A 20,469-nucleotide genomic window follows, 5' to 3' on the forward strand; every position below is an offset into this window, starting at 1 on the left:
ATTTGAAGTGAAGCAATTTTCTTGAAGTGGCACAGAGTCGCCTTGTTACCGTCGCTTGGGAACAAACAGCCCGTGTCTGATCGCAGCTCGACCACTCTCGGGAACGCTGTTCTCATGGCCATTGGTATTCGCAACCAATTCGGAAGATGGCAGCGGCGAATTTAGCACAGGAAACCTTGTTCTAACTACAAGGATTGGTATTCGTGGAGAGAATTATAATTGTGCCCTGTTAACCGACGGCCCACTGTGCTGTGACTACTCTGACAGTTTAACAGATTATGAAATATAGAACTGAACAGCTCACTGCAGCGAGAATTTACAAGAATATGGCATGTTGCCGGCTGGAAGACATGATCGTATATCCCACGATTTCTCGCTGTCACAGTCAGCTCCCGAACATAGCTGCTGTTTAATGTGGTGGGTGTGTAGAAGTTAATTACAATCAATTTTGCAGCTTGCAACCATTGTTTTGTATGGAAATCTAGCGTTTCTCAGCAACTGTAAAATGCCCTGATTGAGCCTTTGTCAAGTTTCTTGTTAATCGGCTGACTGATTAACTTTTAAATGTTGTTCAGTTGAAAGCAACTGAAGGGTTATCGAAGGCATCATGGAAGCCAAATGTCCACTTAGATAAAGGTGGGCTGGGGAATTAAATAGTTAAACGGCGCTTTGGATACTCTTTCTCCACGTACACAGCCAGCATGGGAAGTCGCCCAAGATTGGAAGCAAGTTCCAAAGACTAGAACTGCCTGTAATATCCCCGCGATTTTCCTCATATCTTCGTGATAAGGATTGGGCAGCGATTTCTGGTCTGGGCAAATTCCACTCCACCTTGTTTCTCTAAACAAAGGCCAACCGAGACTGGACTTGTTACTAATGAATCTGTATTTCTACGGCTACCAAATTCTGATTGCCATTCAATCGGTTAAAATTCTCTGAAACCACGATTACTTTGGTTTAGCCTGATTCGGGTTCCTAATTCTGAATGCCTGCAGATAAACCCCACAGAAAACGCCATCTAATACCCCCAACCTCCCACCTTAAGTTGCTTGTTGCTCCCAGACTCAACAATTAACACGCAAAAAAAAATCCTACACTTTCAAACGACAATGCCCTCCTAAAAGATCCGGGCGTCCCTGCCTTACGAGGATCCTGTTTAAATTTGCAGCGCCCGAACAATGATGCAGTGTAGGGCACACCACAGCGGCGTGTGGAAATGTACTACTCGCTGAACTGATTACTCGCCTCGAAATGGAAGGGAAAACTCCCTGAGGTTGGATTCTTCACTGCCAGGTACAGTCAGGTTTGGCCGATCGTCAGAACCAACAAACTTCCTTCGTAAGATTTTCTCAGCCTCCACTAACCCTACCTCCCCCATTCCAATTACCACCCAAGTAAAAAGGGCACAGAATCAAACTGCAATCCACAGGATTGTAGTCCCAGTAATTCTTGGCTGCAGCCCGATGCGCAGCCTCTCTCGCCAAAATAAAGCTCATCTATATCCTGGAAATTTCAACCTGACCGCTTCAGAATGTACACGATGCAACAACTGTTAACTATCGGCGTCCTTTCTTGTATTACATATATCGGAAGATACCACGCAGCAGCAAATGTGAAGTAATGAACTCTAAGGCATAAGTTTATGCAGCAACTGCTTCTACATATACTATAGGTCCGTAACAGGTAAGAACAGACAGACGATTACTCGTAATACATGAGAAAACCCAAGTGGATCGCTCGCTCAGTTTTCCGATCAGGTGGATTCAGAGACTTGCATGTAGTTGCCGCGATCTCGTTGCCTTCTCCGTCCCCCTGAATGAATCCAATTGAAACTGCTGCGTTTCATCAAATGTTAAGAGTAATGGGACCACTGAAAAGCTGTCCTACCTTCAACAGCCAAGGTGAGCGGGAAGAAGCAGTACAAAAACACCGAGATATCCATATTGTTAACGTTGACCACTTCCCCTCTCCTCGCCTCGTCTTATTCCAGTGTTGAGCTCACACTGCTCTCTCGATCGCTCTGGCACTTGGTCAGGAATCAGTGGTGAATGAGTGCGGCTTGCTGGGAAAGCCAGTCGCGCTGTCAATCACAGAGGCCAGTCCGCCCACAGGCTCAGCGATTCATTGCTGCACCCGAGAGGCTGTGTGCTCACTGGGCTATGTGCTCTGAGCGCCTCCTACCGACCTCAACCATCCTGGGCACATACAAGTCCCACAGCAAAGTGAATCAGACCTGGACAAATGGACACCAGTCTCTTTTAACAAAAAAAAACACTGCAGGGCTTCGCAGGGAATTATCGATTTATTACTCAAATCACTGAAGGTCACACAGATTTTACTGATCTCTCAACTACAGCGCAGTGTATAAATGGTATTGACAAATAGGTCATTACACAGGGATACAGATAATTTGTTTATCGATCTCTCCGTCTTCTCGTCGTTATTGGCATTTCACCAAGTTTGGAATCTTCAGCCGCTGCTTCCCCAGACTGTTGCTACCTTTTAAGTAGTTTTAATGCAAATAAAAATTACATAGTCCGCAATTTTAAAAAAATCAGTATTTTTCTCAAATGTATGTACTGTATATATCGTTGACAATAATCAGACCTCAAGTCTGAAGGTTGTGATTACTGTAAAATACTAAAAGTGCTGTTTTAACAAGGAACGCACATCTGTTCAGGTGTATAACAGACTTCTCGGTCCTTGACGCTCGATGTAATTATAGTTTTTAATAGATGAAAACAACACAGCAGAAAATAGTGCAGGAACTGAAAATTAACTTTTTTAAAAAAGCTGTTTAATACATTATCCTTGCCACAATAGTGTTCCAGTGAGGAATATAGAATATTGTTTCGAACTGGTTTTGCTAAGTGTTCAATTTTCCTTATCAGGCAACAGTTTGACAGCGCTCACGGCTTAATGTTTCCTTTTTTTCAGAAACGAATGTTTTGTTTTGTTTTGTTTTGAATCATTACTCCGAAGCCATGGTTGAGTATGATATTCCTGAAAGCTACTTGTTAAAATCCTACTCATTTGAAGGAATCACAGAAAGTTGCAAATCGCTTATAATAACGATGCATTCGAAACAGTTAAACCAAACTCTTTGGGATAATTAATTTAACGTTCTGAGCCTAAGAGTGGACGATGAGTTATTGTAAGCAGTGGCTCTACAAAAAAGTAGAAGACATGTCGATTTGCCCTGTAGTTCCCGCCCTGGTAGTAAGAATTCCACTGTACTTGCCCTGGCCTCTTTGTCGCCTTCTGACCTTGTTCGGCTAATTCGCACGGTGTTGCTTGTGTATATATGTGTGTGCTGTGTTCTGTATTGTGCACCGAGGTATGCAAACGTTACTGACATTTGGTGACAACTTAAGCACATTCGATACTTCCCGATGTACCAGTTTCCCTGTAAAATACAAGCCCATAGACAAACACTGTCGTTGCAAACGAAGCACATTTACCAGCCATGACTGAATCCAGCAGATATCTACGGATCCTAAATGGACACATATTTGCGAACATCCAAACAGTAAATTTTACCAGACTAAATAGTCTAATGAGGAACTTAGATCCCCATTGCTTCATGTTAACAATGAGGACAATTTAGAATGTGAATCCTGAAGTATGATACTGAGTCGGGCTTTGGCAGAAGGAAAATATAATTCAAAACAAATGTTCCAGCATGTCAGCAAAAATTATACTTCATTAGAAAAAAAACACATTTTATTGTGTAATTAAGAGATGGAGAGTTTATAGAAATAATAGAGGTAAGTTTGGGTTTTAAAGTAAGTTGCTTAATGGGAATATACTTAAGTGCAGTCGGCTGAATAAACAATTTACAGTAACTTTCAATTTGTTTTCAATGTATTAAGTGCAGGGATTTCCCAAGCATAGTCACGTCTATCCTTATTATACAGCAGCAAATTTACCTCCCAACCTGACCCACTTAAACGTTCCATTCACCTCATGTTCCACGCTGCATTACAACAATATTGTTGTCTCCTTCCCGCTTTAATGCATCACGGATGTCATTTCATGTAACCAGCTTGATGTTGTCATTCATGCATCTAATGATTAATTTAAATATAACAGTCCTGAATGATAAATACATCTCGATACGTTAGCAGGTCCTGGTCTTCTAAAATGTCATTGCATGATCATGTTTACAGAACCAGTGTGTCTAAAAAGAGACTTCAACCCCTAATGTTACCAAGGATTCTTATACGGTTGATCAAAATGGCCCTAATTCTAAATTCGGGTTAAGCACTTATTTTCTATTTAATTTTCACACAAACCATTGTCATGCTGCACAACGTTCTTTATTTAAAAAGTCAGTCCTTACATGCATGTTTCTTGTCATTTTTCTCATATTTGAGATGGAGGTAGTGGTAAGAGAATTTGTATGCAGTGCTCTTGTTTATTCTTGCTCATCCATTAACCCACAACTACTGTTTGATTAGAATTGACACAGCCAAGGCAATGTCCCCTGGTGTAAATAGAAGCTTAACTATGTCATAACATCCCTGGATTTTTTTTTCTTTATGTGCAAGGCTTGCTTTTTCCATTCTTGAACTGTGAAATGTCATGTTTTAGTCTTGTGGCGAGATTCTTTATGAATTAAAATAGAAAATGGAAACAGTGCTATTTGGGAAAACTTTCATAGATTCATCCAGTTGAAAGTTAAAAAAACTCAGAATGAGTTGGAGGTGGGTGGGGGTGGGAAGTGTTCGAACATTATCCTCATATGTGTATAAACTGTACCTTAATACTAATACTGTAATATTAATACTGTACCTTATACATCGCTGTCAGATATATTCATTCATTGAGTTTTATTCGCACAAATATACAATGTGCCGGAGTATAATTTTAGATTATGCCAATTGTTATTAAGACATTATTTTATCATTTATTAGTGAATAAGTGCACACGAACTACTGTGTGTATTATGTATAATTAAATGGTTATCATTTACACACGTTTAACTAAAGACACATTACTCTCACACATATTTCTAAAAAAGAAGTCAGACCATGCAAACAAGGTGAATGGCTAAAAGAAACAAATTGCGATTTCCGGTGCTTTGATGACTCAGCCGTCGACAGTAGCTCTCTGATTCTGGGAATGCATCAGACAGGTGAGCAACAACCAGGAAAGACTCATCACCAGGAACTCTATGAGTCACTGAAAGCTGGCTTCTTTCACCTGGGGAGCTTGTCAAGTAGCCCTTAAGTAGATAAGTAATTTGCCTGTGTCAGGATTTCAAACCACATTGCTACAACTCATAATCTGACATTTTACTTTTGGAATAATATATAGCGGCACATAGTCTTTAAGCATGAGTGCTTAAGTGCAATTTCAATTCTGTCGGTCATACCGAGGCCGCATATCATAATTTCCCTGTCTACAATGCTGCCGACTTTATAATAATAGGTAATATGCAAGTCCCTGACTGTTTCTGCCTCCTTTTGGTTTATTTTCGCGAGGGCCTATCTGTCACCAGAACCTGACATCAAACTCAAAAGCCCAACAGTCGGGAATTTACAGGCGGCAGCAACTCATGTACAATTATTTACATGACAGGAAAATGAAGCACACCAAAACCATTTCTGACAAAGGAGACTTTGTAAACAACCGATTTCAGCACTGCTATGCAATGTTCGGGTTTAAATTTGTGTGCGAGTAACACCTGTAAGGCTTTACCTGATATTCGGTAAAGAAAAATCATTGCATTCTTTCTGTAAGGGAGACCTGTGTTCTGTAAACAACGTACAACAAGTAGGCCGGTCTTTTCCTCCCGAGCCACTTCGCCGAGCTGAAGTCAGATGTAGGTGAACTGAAAGTTGATGAATCGAACAGTCTGAGGTGGTGCAGCGACGTGTGAATTTCACCGGGTCATTTGCTCCTGGGAGGGGAGGCATTTCACACAGAAGCTCAAGGAAACAACCTGTCAGCAGCAAACTTTACACCTTTCGAATTGTCTAACCTCTCGAACGGCGTGGGGGGGGGGGGGGGGGGGTGTATGGTGGTGCGGGGGGGGGGGGGGGCATGGAAATTGAAATGAATGAGTTCAATGTAAAATTGAGTTGCGGCTCTGGGAGATTACTGTCAATCTGATCGGGGTCGGAAGATTGAGAAAATGACATTCATTTCCATACACATCACCGTTGCTGAACTTTCCATCTGGATAGTTCGGTAGCTGGGAATTCTCTGATCGAATGAGGTGCAGTCGGATTAGAGTGACCAGCTGTTGATTAAAGGACTCCAGGGATATTTAAAATATGTGGTTTCAGTGAAATCAAAGTAACTCTTCCTTTCAGCTAATTTACTTGAAACATAATTGAGCCACTTGCTATGTGAGATTTTGCCAAGCAATTTTAAACATATCGTACATAGATAGGACGTAACCAAATTGGTTACGGTTATTCGGCGTCAGAATGAAAAAAAAGTCAATTTTGCGTTTATGTTCCTTGCTGCAGTTAGTAGTTCTCTAGACTAGGTGGGGATTAAGGAGAAGTATTACACCAAGCACTGGCATTTAATAACAAGACATTTTACCGTTTCCAGTCACTTCTGATCACTGTCCTGAACATCCCGAGTGTCTGGAAACAGCTTGCTGAGCCAAAGTGAAATTGCTTCTAAGTACTGGGCTTTGAATTCTTTGTTGAGTTGACGGTACATGTATACTGCATTATTTTAAGTTAAAACAATTGGGTGTGAAAAATTTGGTACAGCGATCACTGCGAATATTTTCAGCAAAACAAATCTTCGAGTACATTTCTATTTTCGAAATTGCACGAGACCCTTGCTCCAGTAGTTTATTCGCGGCTAGTTAGAGATGTGCGATCACCGCACAATCTTTTCACTTGTGTTCAGCAATCTATATGCTAATCCTACATGGTAATAGGTGATACATGGTGAGTCACCATTAGTAACTCGTCCACAGGCTATAAGGCAGGGGCTACAGCATAAAGAGTTCTGGAACACGGGAGAAGGTTACATCCGGAGCATATTGCCAATATGTTGCCAAATGTGTTATTTCTTGTCTGTATCCTGAAGTGAGTTCATGAAAAGGAAACGTTGGTTCAAGGCCAAGCCTCTTGCGCCACCTACGGGTTTACAAATATACACACTACAGCAGTAAGACACAAACTCAAGTGAAAAAAATTATGCAATTAAAAATAAATAATCCCTAAATAAGATGAAGAAAAGTACGACATGCAACTGCAAGGAAGCGAAAACAGCAGAATTACTCCATATTAATTATATGAACAAGTTCTACCGCTTCAGAATGTTCCAACGTGATCTCAGATTCGCAATCCTGTTTTGGCCCCAGTTTTGCAAAAGAAAAGAAAACAATTGTGACTCTGGGTGCCATCTGAAGATAGTCATCGCCCATTTTTTGGTCTTGACACTGCCTCGCGTCTGACTTCAGTGTGGTCTCAACTGACTTTTCAAACTGATTTAAAAAGTACAACCGCCTGAAGGGGGGAGGAAGCATACTGATGGGTGTTTCCAATGTAGGAAAGCCAAAGATCTTAATTCATGCCTTGGAAACATTTAACATTTTTCAGAACAGAAGCAAAGCTTTGCCCATGTATTGCACATTCTGGCCTCAGGATAAGTAAAGTATAAACACTGCCTTAGAGTTTAAATATGCATTCTTGCACAAGAAGATTTTCAATTATATAGAGTTTTTCCAGACCCAGAACATCCCAAAACTACACTAGAATGAAAGAAATATGTTTTTGAAGTATTGCCACAATTGAATTTTTGGAACTGAACAATTTGTACACAGCAAGTTCTGACAAACAGTAATGTTATCCTTTGAGTCTCCTTTGTTATCCTTTGAGTGTGAAAGCAGGCCATTCAGTCCATCGAGTCACACCTGACCCTCCAAAGACCATCCCACCCAGACGCACCCCCCCTATCCTATAATCCTGCATTTCCCATGGGCAATCTTCCTAACATACTCTCCCCTGGACACTGTGGGCAATTTAGAATGTCAATCCACCTAACCTGCACATTTTTGGATTGTGGGAGGAAACTGGAGCACTCAAAGAAAACCCATTCAGAAACAGGGAGAACATGCAAACTCTACACTGGCGGTCACCTGAGGGTGGAATCAAACCCAGGTCCCTGGCACTGTGAGGCAGTAGCTAACCACTGAGCCACTGTGCACCCCACTGTCACGGGTTCTTTTATGTCAATCTGAAAGAGAACAGAGAACCTTTGTTTAACATTTTATCCAAAAGATGGCAACTTTGACTTGCAATACATCCTCACTATTGCACTGGAGTGTCAGCTTTCTATTTGTGTTTAAGTATCTGCAGTGGATTTTAAATAGATTTTCTTATCACTTAGAGGCAAGAATGTTACAGAACATATATCTTGACAACTGAAGGAATAGCCACTGATGCTGGTGTTGTTAAAACTGAGGATGCCCAAGAAGCCAGAATTGGAGGATCTTTTAAAAAATTATTCACACATAGGACATGGGCAACACTGACTAGTCAGCATTTATTGCCCATCCTTAGTTGTCTCTGAACTGGGTGGCATGCTAAGTCCTTTCAAAGGACAGTTGAGAGTTAACCACATGCAGGCCAGACCAGGTAAAGATGGTAGTTTTCTCCAATAAAAGACATTAGTGAACCAGATGCATTTTCCTGACAATCAACAATGGTCTGATGGTCATCAGTAGTTTCTTAATTCCAGATTGTTATCAAATTCAAATTCCACCATCTGCTGTGGCAGGATTTGATCCAGGATGTCTGGAAGATTAGCTAAGTTTCTGGATAAATAGCCCAGCAATAATACCACAAGGCCATCTCCTTCCTCCATGCAGGTACTTCAGATCATTTTAGGGCAGGAGAAGAATACAATGATAATAAAGTAGGATGAGCTTGTGGAAGAACCTAAAGACAAACATAAGAACATTAAAATCAAGGTGTTGCTTAACTGTGAGATAATATCATGAAGTGAGGACAGGGATGATATTTGCCAAATTAACTAATGGTTCTGAAAGGGCTAATGTTGGAGACTGCATGGAGCTACATCCAATTTGATGATTTCATGCAGGCCAGAGTGGGGTTAAGATAGAATATGGTAAGATCTCCTGGTGCAGACTTATATTCCCAGGTTGCCTCATAGCTTTCGTAACAATGTAGAAGGAACTAATGCAATTTGTACCTGATTACTACCATTCAATAATCCACATCTTGTTGAGACAATAACTTATTTCAGTTAAGACTCAATAATAGCTCCTTCTCAAAAAATAGAAACTAAATGCGCCCTTACGGTCAATCAAAGGAAAGAGGAAAAGTAGCATTCTTCTTCCCACAAATGCCACAGTAGGTAAACCAAACTTAGTGCAAGTTCAGACACAAGATAATCCTATTTCCACTGAGAATCAAATGATAAATTCCCTAAACAAATCTGTAATGGTAAGTCAATGGGTTAAAAGCATTTCTCATATGTAGAGACTGCTTGTAGCAAGTTGGAGAAGAGAAGATATTAATTGGGACATAGAATCTCAATAGGCAGCTAATTTATAAATAAGGAAGATGTAGGATTCAACTCTTGCTCAATGTGATCTAAATTTGAAACCCCGCTATTCCCAATAATACCTGTCTTAATTATATTAATATTAAAAATTAAATAGATTTTATACATGCATTTTCAACAACAATGTAGGATTATTTACTACAAATAATCTTTAATCTCACTGCAGAATCAATTACTTTTCTTCTAAAAATTTTCTTACCAGACTAGAAATAAATAATTACATCCCTGTTGTGCACAATGCTATATTGATTATCTGGTTCTCTTCATTATGTTGCAAACACCCCAGTTACCATGTACGATTGTTTCATTAAGAGCATGGAAGATAAATATTGCCAGTAGCAGTACTTATCTGTCAGTTCTCTGCTTCTTCTCTAATCTGATTGCAAATAACTTTATTTGAACTTAACTAATATGTTAAAATAAATTTAAAATACTCTGGATGATGGAAATATGAAATAAATATACTAGATTCAGGAAACACTCATCACACAGAGAAATATATTTAAGATTTTAGGCTTTGATGTTTTGTATCTTCCTGCACATTTTATTTTTCCTTTGGGGAATAACGGAGGCATTTGAAAGCATTGGGAAACTGACTATCGCTCTGTTGAACCACATTATGAATACTTTTTCATGACCAACAAGTTCTCGAGCAGGATTAAACCCAATGCTTCAGATTTAGAGATAGGGCACTACTAACTAAGCCACAAAACCTTTACGTATTTCGTGTTACTCAATAAAGTGTAACTTATTCTTCTTAAACATGGAACTTTAAATATGGTTATGCTTACTTCATTATTGCTGCTTAATAGATTTCAAACTGTCAGTGATGACATTCTTTATGGTTGAAACCCATGACTTATTCTGATGTTATTGAAATTAACCACACTTCAAACAAACAAGAAAATTGTCAATTTGCCTTTTTTTTAGAACAAGCCTCATTTAGACACTTTTTTAATATTGGCAAGACCAAAGCACTCTTCATTTTCTTCCTCCTATTCAAGTTGCTTTTTGAACATTAAATAATAGTATGGTAAGCATTTTTTTTTAACTAAATGAGCAATTCAGACAACTGATTTAAAGCAATGTGAATACAGTTCCCATCATACTAAGTTTAAAAAAAAGGAACAAAAAGTTACTATTAATAATGATGGGCATGAACAAGACCTCATTGTAATGAAAATCAGAAAGAAATCTGCCATCCCTTACCAATTTAGTCAATATATCACCAGAGACACAGCAATGTGGTTGGCTTTTTAAATGACCTCTGGAATGGCCTAGCAGAGCTTTTAGGTTTCAAGCCAACAGCTCATCACCACTTGAACAAGGGCAATAAGTGATGGACAACAAACTCTGGCCTTTCCAATGCTCTGCACATCCTGTGAATGAATTTTAATAATGTCAAGACCCATTAAACCATTTGCACCACATTTTGGGTTAAAAATAGGAAGTTGATGGGGTTTCTGGCTGCTAACTGTTTACACTGGGTACCTTTCTAAATGTAAGTAGAAATTTGGATTAATTTATATCAGCCAAAATAATTGGTTTTAGTCTTTGGAATTTTCTAATAGGCCAGTTATTTGTAACAATTTACATTGCTTCAATTTGAAGTTCATGCTGAGTTAATAGAAATCTTGCAGTGCAACTTTGGCAATGCCAGACTGGATTCTCTCAAACAGAAGCAGTCAAAATGTTAGCCTCATGCCAGAATGGCTTTGCACCAGTTGTAGTGTGACAGAAGCTGAATATTAAAGTGTTTACAAATAATTTCCTTGAAACTCTTCAACCACCATTTGCTAAAATCAGTACTTGGACACATACATATACACACACACGTACACACACGCATGCACACTTCGTTTTAAAAATGGTGCCATCAGCAGTAATGTTTTTAAAAAACTGGTCTTAAATTACACAGTACTTAATAACTGTAAACATTCATTGTCCAATTTTGCTTAAAGTGACTGTATGTATTTTATTATTCATTCCTGCTAAGGTAATTTTGAAAGTTGGTGATTACAAAATAGAGGGAAGAAAAGTGTGTCACTGTTACAGACGAAGTTTTACTACTTTAGATAAGATTTCCTATCTCTCATTGATAGGATGATTTCTTGATTTCATGGCAATTGGCCATGAACTTCTCTATTACCATCAAACACAAACCTATTCTCACTCATCAGAATATGTGTTGGGATTACTATAGTTCCAGCACCATAAAATTAGCCTAATTGACAACATCATAAATTGAGCCCAAGCTATTTTTTCAACATATAAGTTGGATACTGAAATACAGTGCATCAAAGTCATGCTGTGGCTACCCTGATCAGATCAGTTCTTGCTTTGTAGCCTGTAAAATTATGAATGGGCCATGTCCACCACTTTTAGTCCTTAAAATTGATCATCAATCTACCACTCACCACCTTCAAGCCAAAAATTTACCCTGTCACAAAAATGAGGAATGTGATCTATGAATTTTGGAACTGATGTGATGCTAGTTATTTAGGCTATAAACCACAAAGACAATTAAATCATATCAAACAGCATATCCCTTTGGCTGTTCACAACAAGTAAAGTTCTGACTGCCCACATTTGCGAAATCCCATTATGCAGCATCAAAAATGAGACATGATTCAGCATTTCTGACATTAGCTACATAAGCCCACCCTGCCCATCCCTCTCATAATTTTATATACTTCTATTAGGTCGCCCCTTAGCCTCTGACACTCTAACAAAAGCAATCTAAGTTTGTCCAACCTTTCCTTATAGCTAAAACACTCCAACCCAGGCAAGATCCTAGTAAACCTCTTTCATACCCTCTGTAAAGCCTCTACATCCTTCCCATAGTATAATGACCCAAACTGCAAATAATACTTCAAATGTGGCCTAACTAAAGTCGTTTACTGCTGCAACATGACTTATCAACTTTTATATTTAATGATCTGACTGACAAAGGTAAGAATGCCATTTGCCTTCATTACCACCTTATCCACTTGTGTTGCCACTTCCAAGGAGCTATGGATTGGCACCTCAAGTTACCTCTACATATAGGCCCACCAGCCTATAATTTTCTGGATGATCCCTATTGCCCTTAAATAGAGGAACAATATTGGCCCCGGTCTTCTGGGCCTTTGCCTATGGTTAAAGGGAATACAAAGATCTCTGTCAAGGCTCCAACAATCATTCCCTTGCCACCTTCAGTATCCTGGGATAGATTCCATCAGGCCCTGGACTTATCTACCTTATTGACTTTCCAGGCACTCAACACATCCTCCTTCTTAATATCAATTTGTCCTAGACCATCACTATACCCATCCCTAATCTTACTGTCATCAATGTCCTTCTCCTTTGTGAATACCAATGCAAAATATTCATTGAGGGCCTTATCCACTACCCCTGGCTTTACACATCAATTTAGTCCTTTGCCCTTGAATAGACTGCATTGTCAAACTGAAAGTGCCTAACAGTTTCTATAAGGTCTGATTAAAATAAATACAAGAAGAAACCAGCACATTGATATAAAGCAAATTTATTGGCTTACTCTACTTTAAATATATGCAAAGTAGTGAGAGAATCTATTAGCTAAAACTACTTTCGACATATTCAACAAGTGAGTCTCACACCCCTCTGTCCATCAGGGACTCCTGGGTGACAGGTGGCACGTGGAACTGTAGCTCAATTTCCACTGCCGTGGTCTCACAACCCCAATCCAATGGGGAAAGTCCGCTCTCATAAATCCCAGTCTAACAGGGAAGTTCGGTCTTGTAAGCCCACTCCACGGGGAAGGTCCTAAGTGTGGGACATAGTCCTCGGTATTAATAATATCCTGGTTTTGTGCTGTATCATTATTTCATAGTACTACAGTACTTTTTCAGCTGCCAAAAATAGGTGGAAAAGAAGTCTAAGTGACCCCTTTGTAAACCCCACAAGTGGATGTTCCTACAGGTGATCAAGATTATGCATAGTTAAAAATCACACAACTCCAGGTTATAGTCCAACAGATTATTTAGAAGCACAAGCTTTTGGAGCATTGCTCCTTCATCAGCTGGTTGTGGAGTATAAGATCGTAAAACACCAAATTTATAGCAAAAGTTTACAGTGTGATGTACCTGAAATTATATATTGAAAAAGACCTGGATTGTTTGTTAAGTCTCTCATCTTTTAGAATGAACATGTTGGTTTTAGTTCTTTCGTATGGAAATCGCAAAAGTTACATTCTCAAGTGAACTTTATCAATTGGTATCATGTTGGCCCAGATAATGCATTTAAGGTGTGATGTCCCCTATGTGAGACTGCCTGTGCCACAATGTCCAGACTGATTCTAATTTAAAAAATAGATTTACAGAATCTTACATGGATTCATGCAATTTTTGAACAAAACAAAATGTAACTCTGCAAGTATAAATTCACCCCACAAACACATGTGTGTGCATGTGGGTGAATGTGCAGGGGATGGGGGTGGTGGTGGAGGTATGAGTGCTTGTGTGAGTGTGTGTGTACTAGTGTGAGTGTGAGTGTAAAGGGGCATAAGTCTATGAGAGGGTGCGTGTGTGCATGTGAGTGTGGAAATGTATGTGAGCGTATGAGAGAGAACTTGTGTATGAGAGAGAGCCTGCATGAGTGTGTCTGTCTGTCTCTCTGTAGGAGTGTGTGTGTGTCTGTAGGAATGCGCATGTCTCCGTCTGTCTGTGATTGTGTGTGTGGTTCCGTCTGTGTGTCGGTGTCTGTGTGTGTGTGTGTCACCTGTAGTGTGACATGAACCTAAGGTCTCAGGTGAGGCCATTCCCATGAGCATCGAACTTGGCTATCAGCCTCTGCTCAGGCCCCTTTGCATTGTGGCCTGTCCTGATGTCTGCCTTGGAAGACGGTCACCCAAAGGTCCTATGTCGAATGTACTGGAGTGCTGAAGTGTACTCTGACTGGGAGGAAACACTCCTGCCTGTTGATTGTTGTGCAGTGTCCATACATCTGTTGGCGTAGCCTCTGTTTGAGCTCACCAATGGACCATGCCTCAGGGCATCCTTGCCTGCAGCATATGAGATAGACAGTGTTGGCTGAGTCGCATGAGTACCTGTCACGTACATGATGGGAGGTGTCCCCATGCATAATGGTGGGATCCGTGTCCACCCTCCATCACGTCTTGCAGGTTGTATCTCTGAGCACCATCCTACATTCCATCCGCTTTATCCTTGACCACAACATTTTCACCTTTGACAACCAGTTCTTCATCCAGATAGACAAAACAGCCCTGGGGACCAAATTTGCACCCCAATGTGCCAATATTTTCATGCACAGGTTCGAACAAGATTTCCTCTCTCCACAGGACCTCCAACCAACTTTATACACCAGATATATTGACGACATTTTCTTCCTCTGGACTCATGGCAAGGAGTCACTGAAAAAACTACATAGTGATATCAACAAGTTTCATCCCACCACCAAACTCACCACGGACAACTCTCTACTATCTGTCTCATTCTTGGACACATGCATCTCCATCAAGGATGGGCACCTCAGCACCTCACTCTACCACAAACCCACAGACAACCTCACCATGCTACACTTCTCCAGCTTCCACCCGAAACATATTAAAACAACCATCTTCTATGGACAAGCCCTACGCACACACAGGATCTGTTCAGATAAGGAGGAACATGACATGCAACTGGAAGTACTCAAGGATGCCCTCATAGGAACGGGGTATGATGCTCAACTCATCGACCGCCAGTTTCGACGTGCCACAGCGAGAAACCATAATGACCTCCTCAGGAGACAGACGCGAGCTGCAACCGACAGGGTTCTCTTCATTGTCCAGTACTTCCCAGGAGCCGAAATACTAGGTCATGTTCTTCACAGCCTGCAACACATTATCAATGAGGATGAGCACCTTGCTGAGATCTTCCCCACGCCTCCACTTCTTGCCTTTAAACAACCACCAAACCTCAAACAGATCATTGTTTGTAACAAACTGCCCAGCTTTCAGGACAACACCATACAACCTTGTCACGGTAGACGCTGCAAGATGTGTCAGAGTATCTATATGGATACCACCATTATGCATAGGGACACCTCCCACCATGTATGTGGCAAATACTCACGTGACTCAGCCAACGTTGTCTATCTCATATGCTGCAGGCAAGGATGTCCTGAAGCATTGGTGAGACCAAGCAGGGGCTACAGCAGTTGATGAATGGACACCGCACAACAATCAACAGACAGGAGCGTTCCCTCCCAGTTGGAGAACACTTCTGCAGTCCAGGACATTCAACATTGGACCTTCAGTCACCTTCCTCCAAGGCGGACTTCGGGACAGGCAACAACACAAAGTGGCCGAGCAGAGGCTGATAGCCAAGTTCGGTAACCATGGGGATGACCTCAACCGGGACCTTGGGTTCATGTCACACTACAGGTGACCCCACTGCGCCACACACACACAGGTGCACATTCATAGATAGACGCAGAAATACACACACACACACACTCGGGCAGACTCTCACACACAAGCTCTCTCTCATATGCTCACACATACATTCCCACACTGACATGCACACACATACATATATGCTTGTGGGGTGAATTTGTACTTGCAGAGTTACATTTTGTTTTGCTCAAAAACTGCATGAATCCATGTAAGATTCTGTAAATCCATTTTTTAGATTAGAATCAGTCTGAATATTGTGGCACAGGCAGTCTCACATAGGGGACCTCACACCTTAAATGTATTATCTGGGCCAACATGACACCAATTGTTAAAGTTCACTTGAGAATGAATTTTTAAAAAGTTCTGCAATTTGCATATGAAAGAACTAAAACCAACATGTTCATTCTAAAAGATGAGAGACTTAACAAACAATCCAGGTCTTTTTCAATATATAATTTCAGTTACATCACACTGTAAACTTTTGCTATAAATTTGGTGTCTTACAATCTTATATTTCACAACCACCTCATAAAGGAGCAGCGCTCCGAAAGCAAGTGCTTCCAAATAAACTTGTTGGACTATAACCTGGTATTGTGTGATTTTAACTTTGTACACCCCAGTCCAACACCGGCATCTCCAAATCAAAATTATGCATTTCCCTCCCAGCCAAACTAGGCTTATTTTTTATACCAGAGCTGAAAATGTGTTGCTGGAAAAGCGCAGCAGGTCAGGCAGCATCCAAGGAACAGGAGAATCGACGTTTTGGGCATAAGCCCTTATACCAGGCCTGTTTATTTTCTCTTTTTCTTTGAAATGGTGGGACTTGAACTGAGCCTCCTGGGTCAGAGGTAGGTACACTACTACAGTGCCATAACAGTCCTACAAAATGGGAGTTATAGGTATCATTCATCAACCTGTTATGATAAGCCTTTGAAGCAGGTTAGATTGGGACTTAGGCCTCATGCTGGGGATTATAGATATTTCCTAATCAACCTGTTCAGAAATGTCATTACACTGCCAGAACAGGTGGGACTTAAATTCAGATCTCTTAGCTCAAACAGTATCGCTGCAACACAAGAGCCCTATGATGGCAGTTTTAGATTTTTTCTACACAACCTGTTCAGTGATGTTATCATATATCTCTGGAATAGGTGAGACTTGAACTCAGGTTCCCAGTTGGGGGGGGGGTAGGGACATTGACACACCAAGCCTGTTTTTCATGTGCTTGTCCACTTTACTTCTATTGCTCATGTCATGTTCAATTAACCTTTAATGAATAACCCATAATGGTTTGGTTTGAAGATATAATTCTTGAGTTAACACTGCATGGATCTACCTTTTCCCAAGCTACCCTCTTGCTTCTGAGACATGTGGAGAACGCCTGGTGATTATCCCTAATCCTACTAGAGAAAAACATTTCATGGTCCCTTTTAGCCCTCCCAATTCCTTGTTAAAGTTTATTTCTGCTCTCTTTATGTTCCACAAGTGCCTTGTCTGATTTCAGTTTCTTAAACTATGATTATGTTTTTGTTAATTTTACTTCATAACTAAATGGGTGAACCTCAAATTTGGGATGTTTTTATGCTGGTACTATACTGCCATACTTGGGATACACCCATAATAAGTCGTATCAGATTAGAGGATTCCTGTATTTTCACAAATATTTCAATTTTTTTCCCTCCTTCCACCTTCTTTGAATATTGCCATTATTGTCAATACTATTGAAAAAAAACACCTTCTGGGTAGCACAACTTTGTTGTGCGTCCAAGCAATTTAGTATCTCTCCTCTGAGATTGATGTAATAATTCAATGTAAAACAGTAAAGCGCTACATGACTTCTTTTTTAAAAAATAATTTCTGGGTCATGAGTGCTACTCGTGAATCCAGCATTTATTACTTCTTCTTGACTGCCCTTGAGAAAAATGATGGTGATGTTCCATTGCAATCCATGTGGAGAAGTAATTTGACAATGCAGTGGGGAAGTGATTCCAAGGTTTTGACCCAATGCTGAAGAAATGGCAATTAATTTCCAATTCAGGATGCTGTGTGCTTGTACTCCTTGCTGATGATGATGTTCCATTGCCATTTTAAATTGCTGCACTGACAAGTTTGGGTGATACTGTCAAAGAAGATTTAACATGTCACTGAAGTGCCTTTTGTTGATGGTACACAATTAGGTCATAACATGTTGGGGCTGAGGGAATAAATGTTTACAGAACATGATGGATGCCAATCAAGTGGGCTGCTTCATCCTGGATGTTGTCATCAAAAAACCCCTACAGTGTGGAAACAGGCCATTTGGCCCAGCAAGTCCACACTGACACTCTGAAAAGCATCCCAACCAGTTCCATTCCCCTACTACTTTTACATTTCCCCTGACTAATGCACCTAACCTACACATCCTTGAACACTGTGGACATTTTATCATGGCCAATTCACCTAACCTGCATATCTTTGGACTGTGGGAGGAAACCAGAGCACCCAAGGGATACACACGCAGACACAGGGAGAATGTGCAAACACCACACAGACAGTCTGCCCGAGGCTGGAATTGAACTCAGGATCCTGGTACTGAGAGGTAGCAGTGCTAACCACTGAGACACTGTGTCACCTCTTGTTGTGAAGATTCCTGAGTACTAATATAGCTGCATACATTCAGGCAAGTGGAGAATACTCCATCATGCAATTTGTGGATTCTGGAAAGGCTATGGAGAGTCAGGAGGTGAGTCACTCACTGAAAAATTCCCATCCTCTGCCTTGTTCTTGTAGCCATAGTATTTATGTGGCTGTTTTGGTTATGTTTTGGGTCTTTATTAGATAATCTCTTAGGGTACTGATAGTATGGGCTGATGACGATGCTTTTGAATGCCAAATGGTAGTAGTTAAATTCCCTTTTGTTGGAGATGGTAATTGGTCTTTTGCGTGATATTAATGTTACACACCATTTATTAACACAAGCCTGTCCAATAAGATCTGCAGAATATGGGAATGGATAGTTCTCTTATTTGAAGAATTGCAAATGTAACTGAACATTGTTTAAGTATCGGTGAACATTCACACTCCTGATCTTATGATGGACAGAATGTCTAAATTACTGTACATGCTACAGGTGAATCAGCTCACCAATGGAAAACTAAGTACTTCAAATACTTCCCTCAATTACATCCCTCCGGCATTCTGTATTGTGATTGAATAACACCTTTAGATAATGGCACAAATAACCATTTGATAAAAATGACATATTATTATGTTCACCGGTGACTGCAGTTTTAGGTGTGGGAAATATGGTAGTGAAAGGTTCACAGAATGTCTCCAGTCACCTCAAGGGCCCACTTCTACTAAAGTGCAATAAAAGTTGGGAAATTTATGTCTGAAAAAAATGCACATTTAATGTGCAACTCTTCAATCAGGAGCCTGTCATCTAATTAATATCTGGAGCACATGGGAAATCTCCAGTTTCAGTAGGTACAGAATTTATTCGTTAGACAACTCATATCTTCATTAATTGAACAGGGCGACATGAGAAATATTTATACAATTCTATTATATAATGCTTCAAATATAATGAAGACATTTGTCTTTATAAACAATAAAAAAAGTTTATAATTGGATATACAACCGAAGAGATCATGACCAGTGCATGGTGATGGTAGAATTGCTCGAGGGAACAATAAATGGTAGATTATCTTGGTATTTCTGTCGTATAAAGAAATGGCTAATGGAAAGAGGGAGATTTTCCAAGACTAAAGTATTTAAAAACAACACTTTTTACTGCTGGATTAGTAAGAAAGGGGACATAAGCTGTCCAACAGTAAAGCACAAAGGACAGGGGATTCCCGTCAAAAGTGTAAGTATAAAGCCATCTATGTAGAACAAAAAGTCTTTCAAAATAACACAACCTCATGGAAGGTTAAATCAACCATTTCTTCTGAAAATATCTATTGGATGAGAGTTATGGGCAGCACATTAATCCTGTTTTTCATTACAGTTTTAACTTTATGGTGAATTTCGTGTTCAGATCAATAAGTTGACCAGTTCCTCAGTACACAGTCTTGCTCATCAATCTAATTGGAAATTCAAAATTATTGGAGAGGGAAAATTGTTTCAGAAAGGGAAAGAGATTTTAAAAATGTCAAACATGAAAAATAAGGATCCTTTTATCGTGAAGTTCATTCTCGGGTATGTTTCAAAAATCATATTGATTTACATTTTAAAATTTATGCTCTGAGAGCAGCCACACTGACTTAGAGGGAATTCATTTTGTGCCCTCTGACTTGAAAATTAAAATTAAAAAACTTCTTGAATACTGCACAGCTTATTTAGTCAGCAATAATAAAATGCATCTGTTATGCTGCAGAAAAATGCCAGGCTGATTTGGAAAAAAACAAGGCAGTCATAGGAAAGTACAGGTGAAGATAAAGGGACTTAGGTGCTTTGATTTTCTGCAATTTTCTGTATTGGGGAGAAAGCTGAACTTAACTGAATAC

At 40.0% G+C, this 20,469-nt stretch overlaps 1 protein-coding gene across 5 annotated transcripts in view; it reads right to left on the bottom strand.

Annotated features, from left to right (window-relative positions):
• The window catches only part of ephb3b (eph receptor B3b), a 91,497-nt gene extending 89,404 nt beyond the window's left edge, over nucleotides 1-2,093 (bottom strand). For 2 of the 5 annotated variants that reach the window (XM_087993566.1, XM_043702249.2), the window contains exon 1: nucleotides 1,888-2,091. In XM_087993566.1, coding sequence (XP_087849692.1) covers nucleotides 1,888-1,942 — 55 coding nt within the window. In that variant the 5' untranslated portion in view covers nucleotides 1,943-2,091. Of the gene's footprint in view, nucleotides 1-1,887 lie in introns of all 5 variants that reach the window. The other 3 variants (XM_087993567.1, XM_087993565.1, XM_043702250.2) reach the window with 3 other exon arrangements.
• Between the last annotated feature and the right edge of the window lie 18,376 nt (nucleotides 2,094-20,469).

Source organism: Chiloscyllium plagiosum, unplaced genomic scaffold (assembly GCF_037043375.1).
Source record: "Chiloscyllium plagiosum isolate Xiang-an unplaced genomic scaffold, Cpla_swu_hap1 HiC_scaffold_13, whole genome shotgun sequence".
Taxonomy (NCBI): domain Eukaryota; kingdom Metazoa; phylum Chordata; class Chondrichthyes; order Orectolobiformes; family Hemiscylliidae; genus Chiloscyllium; species Chiloscyllium plagiosum.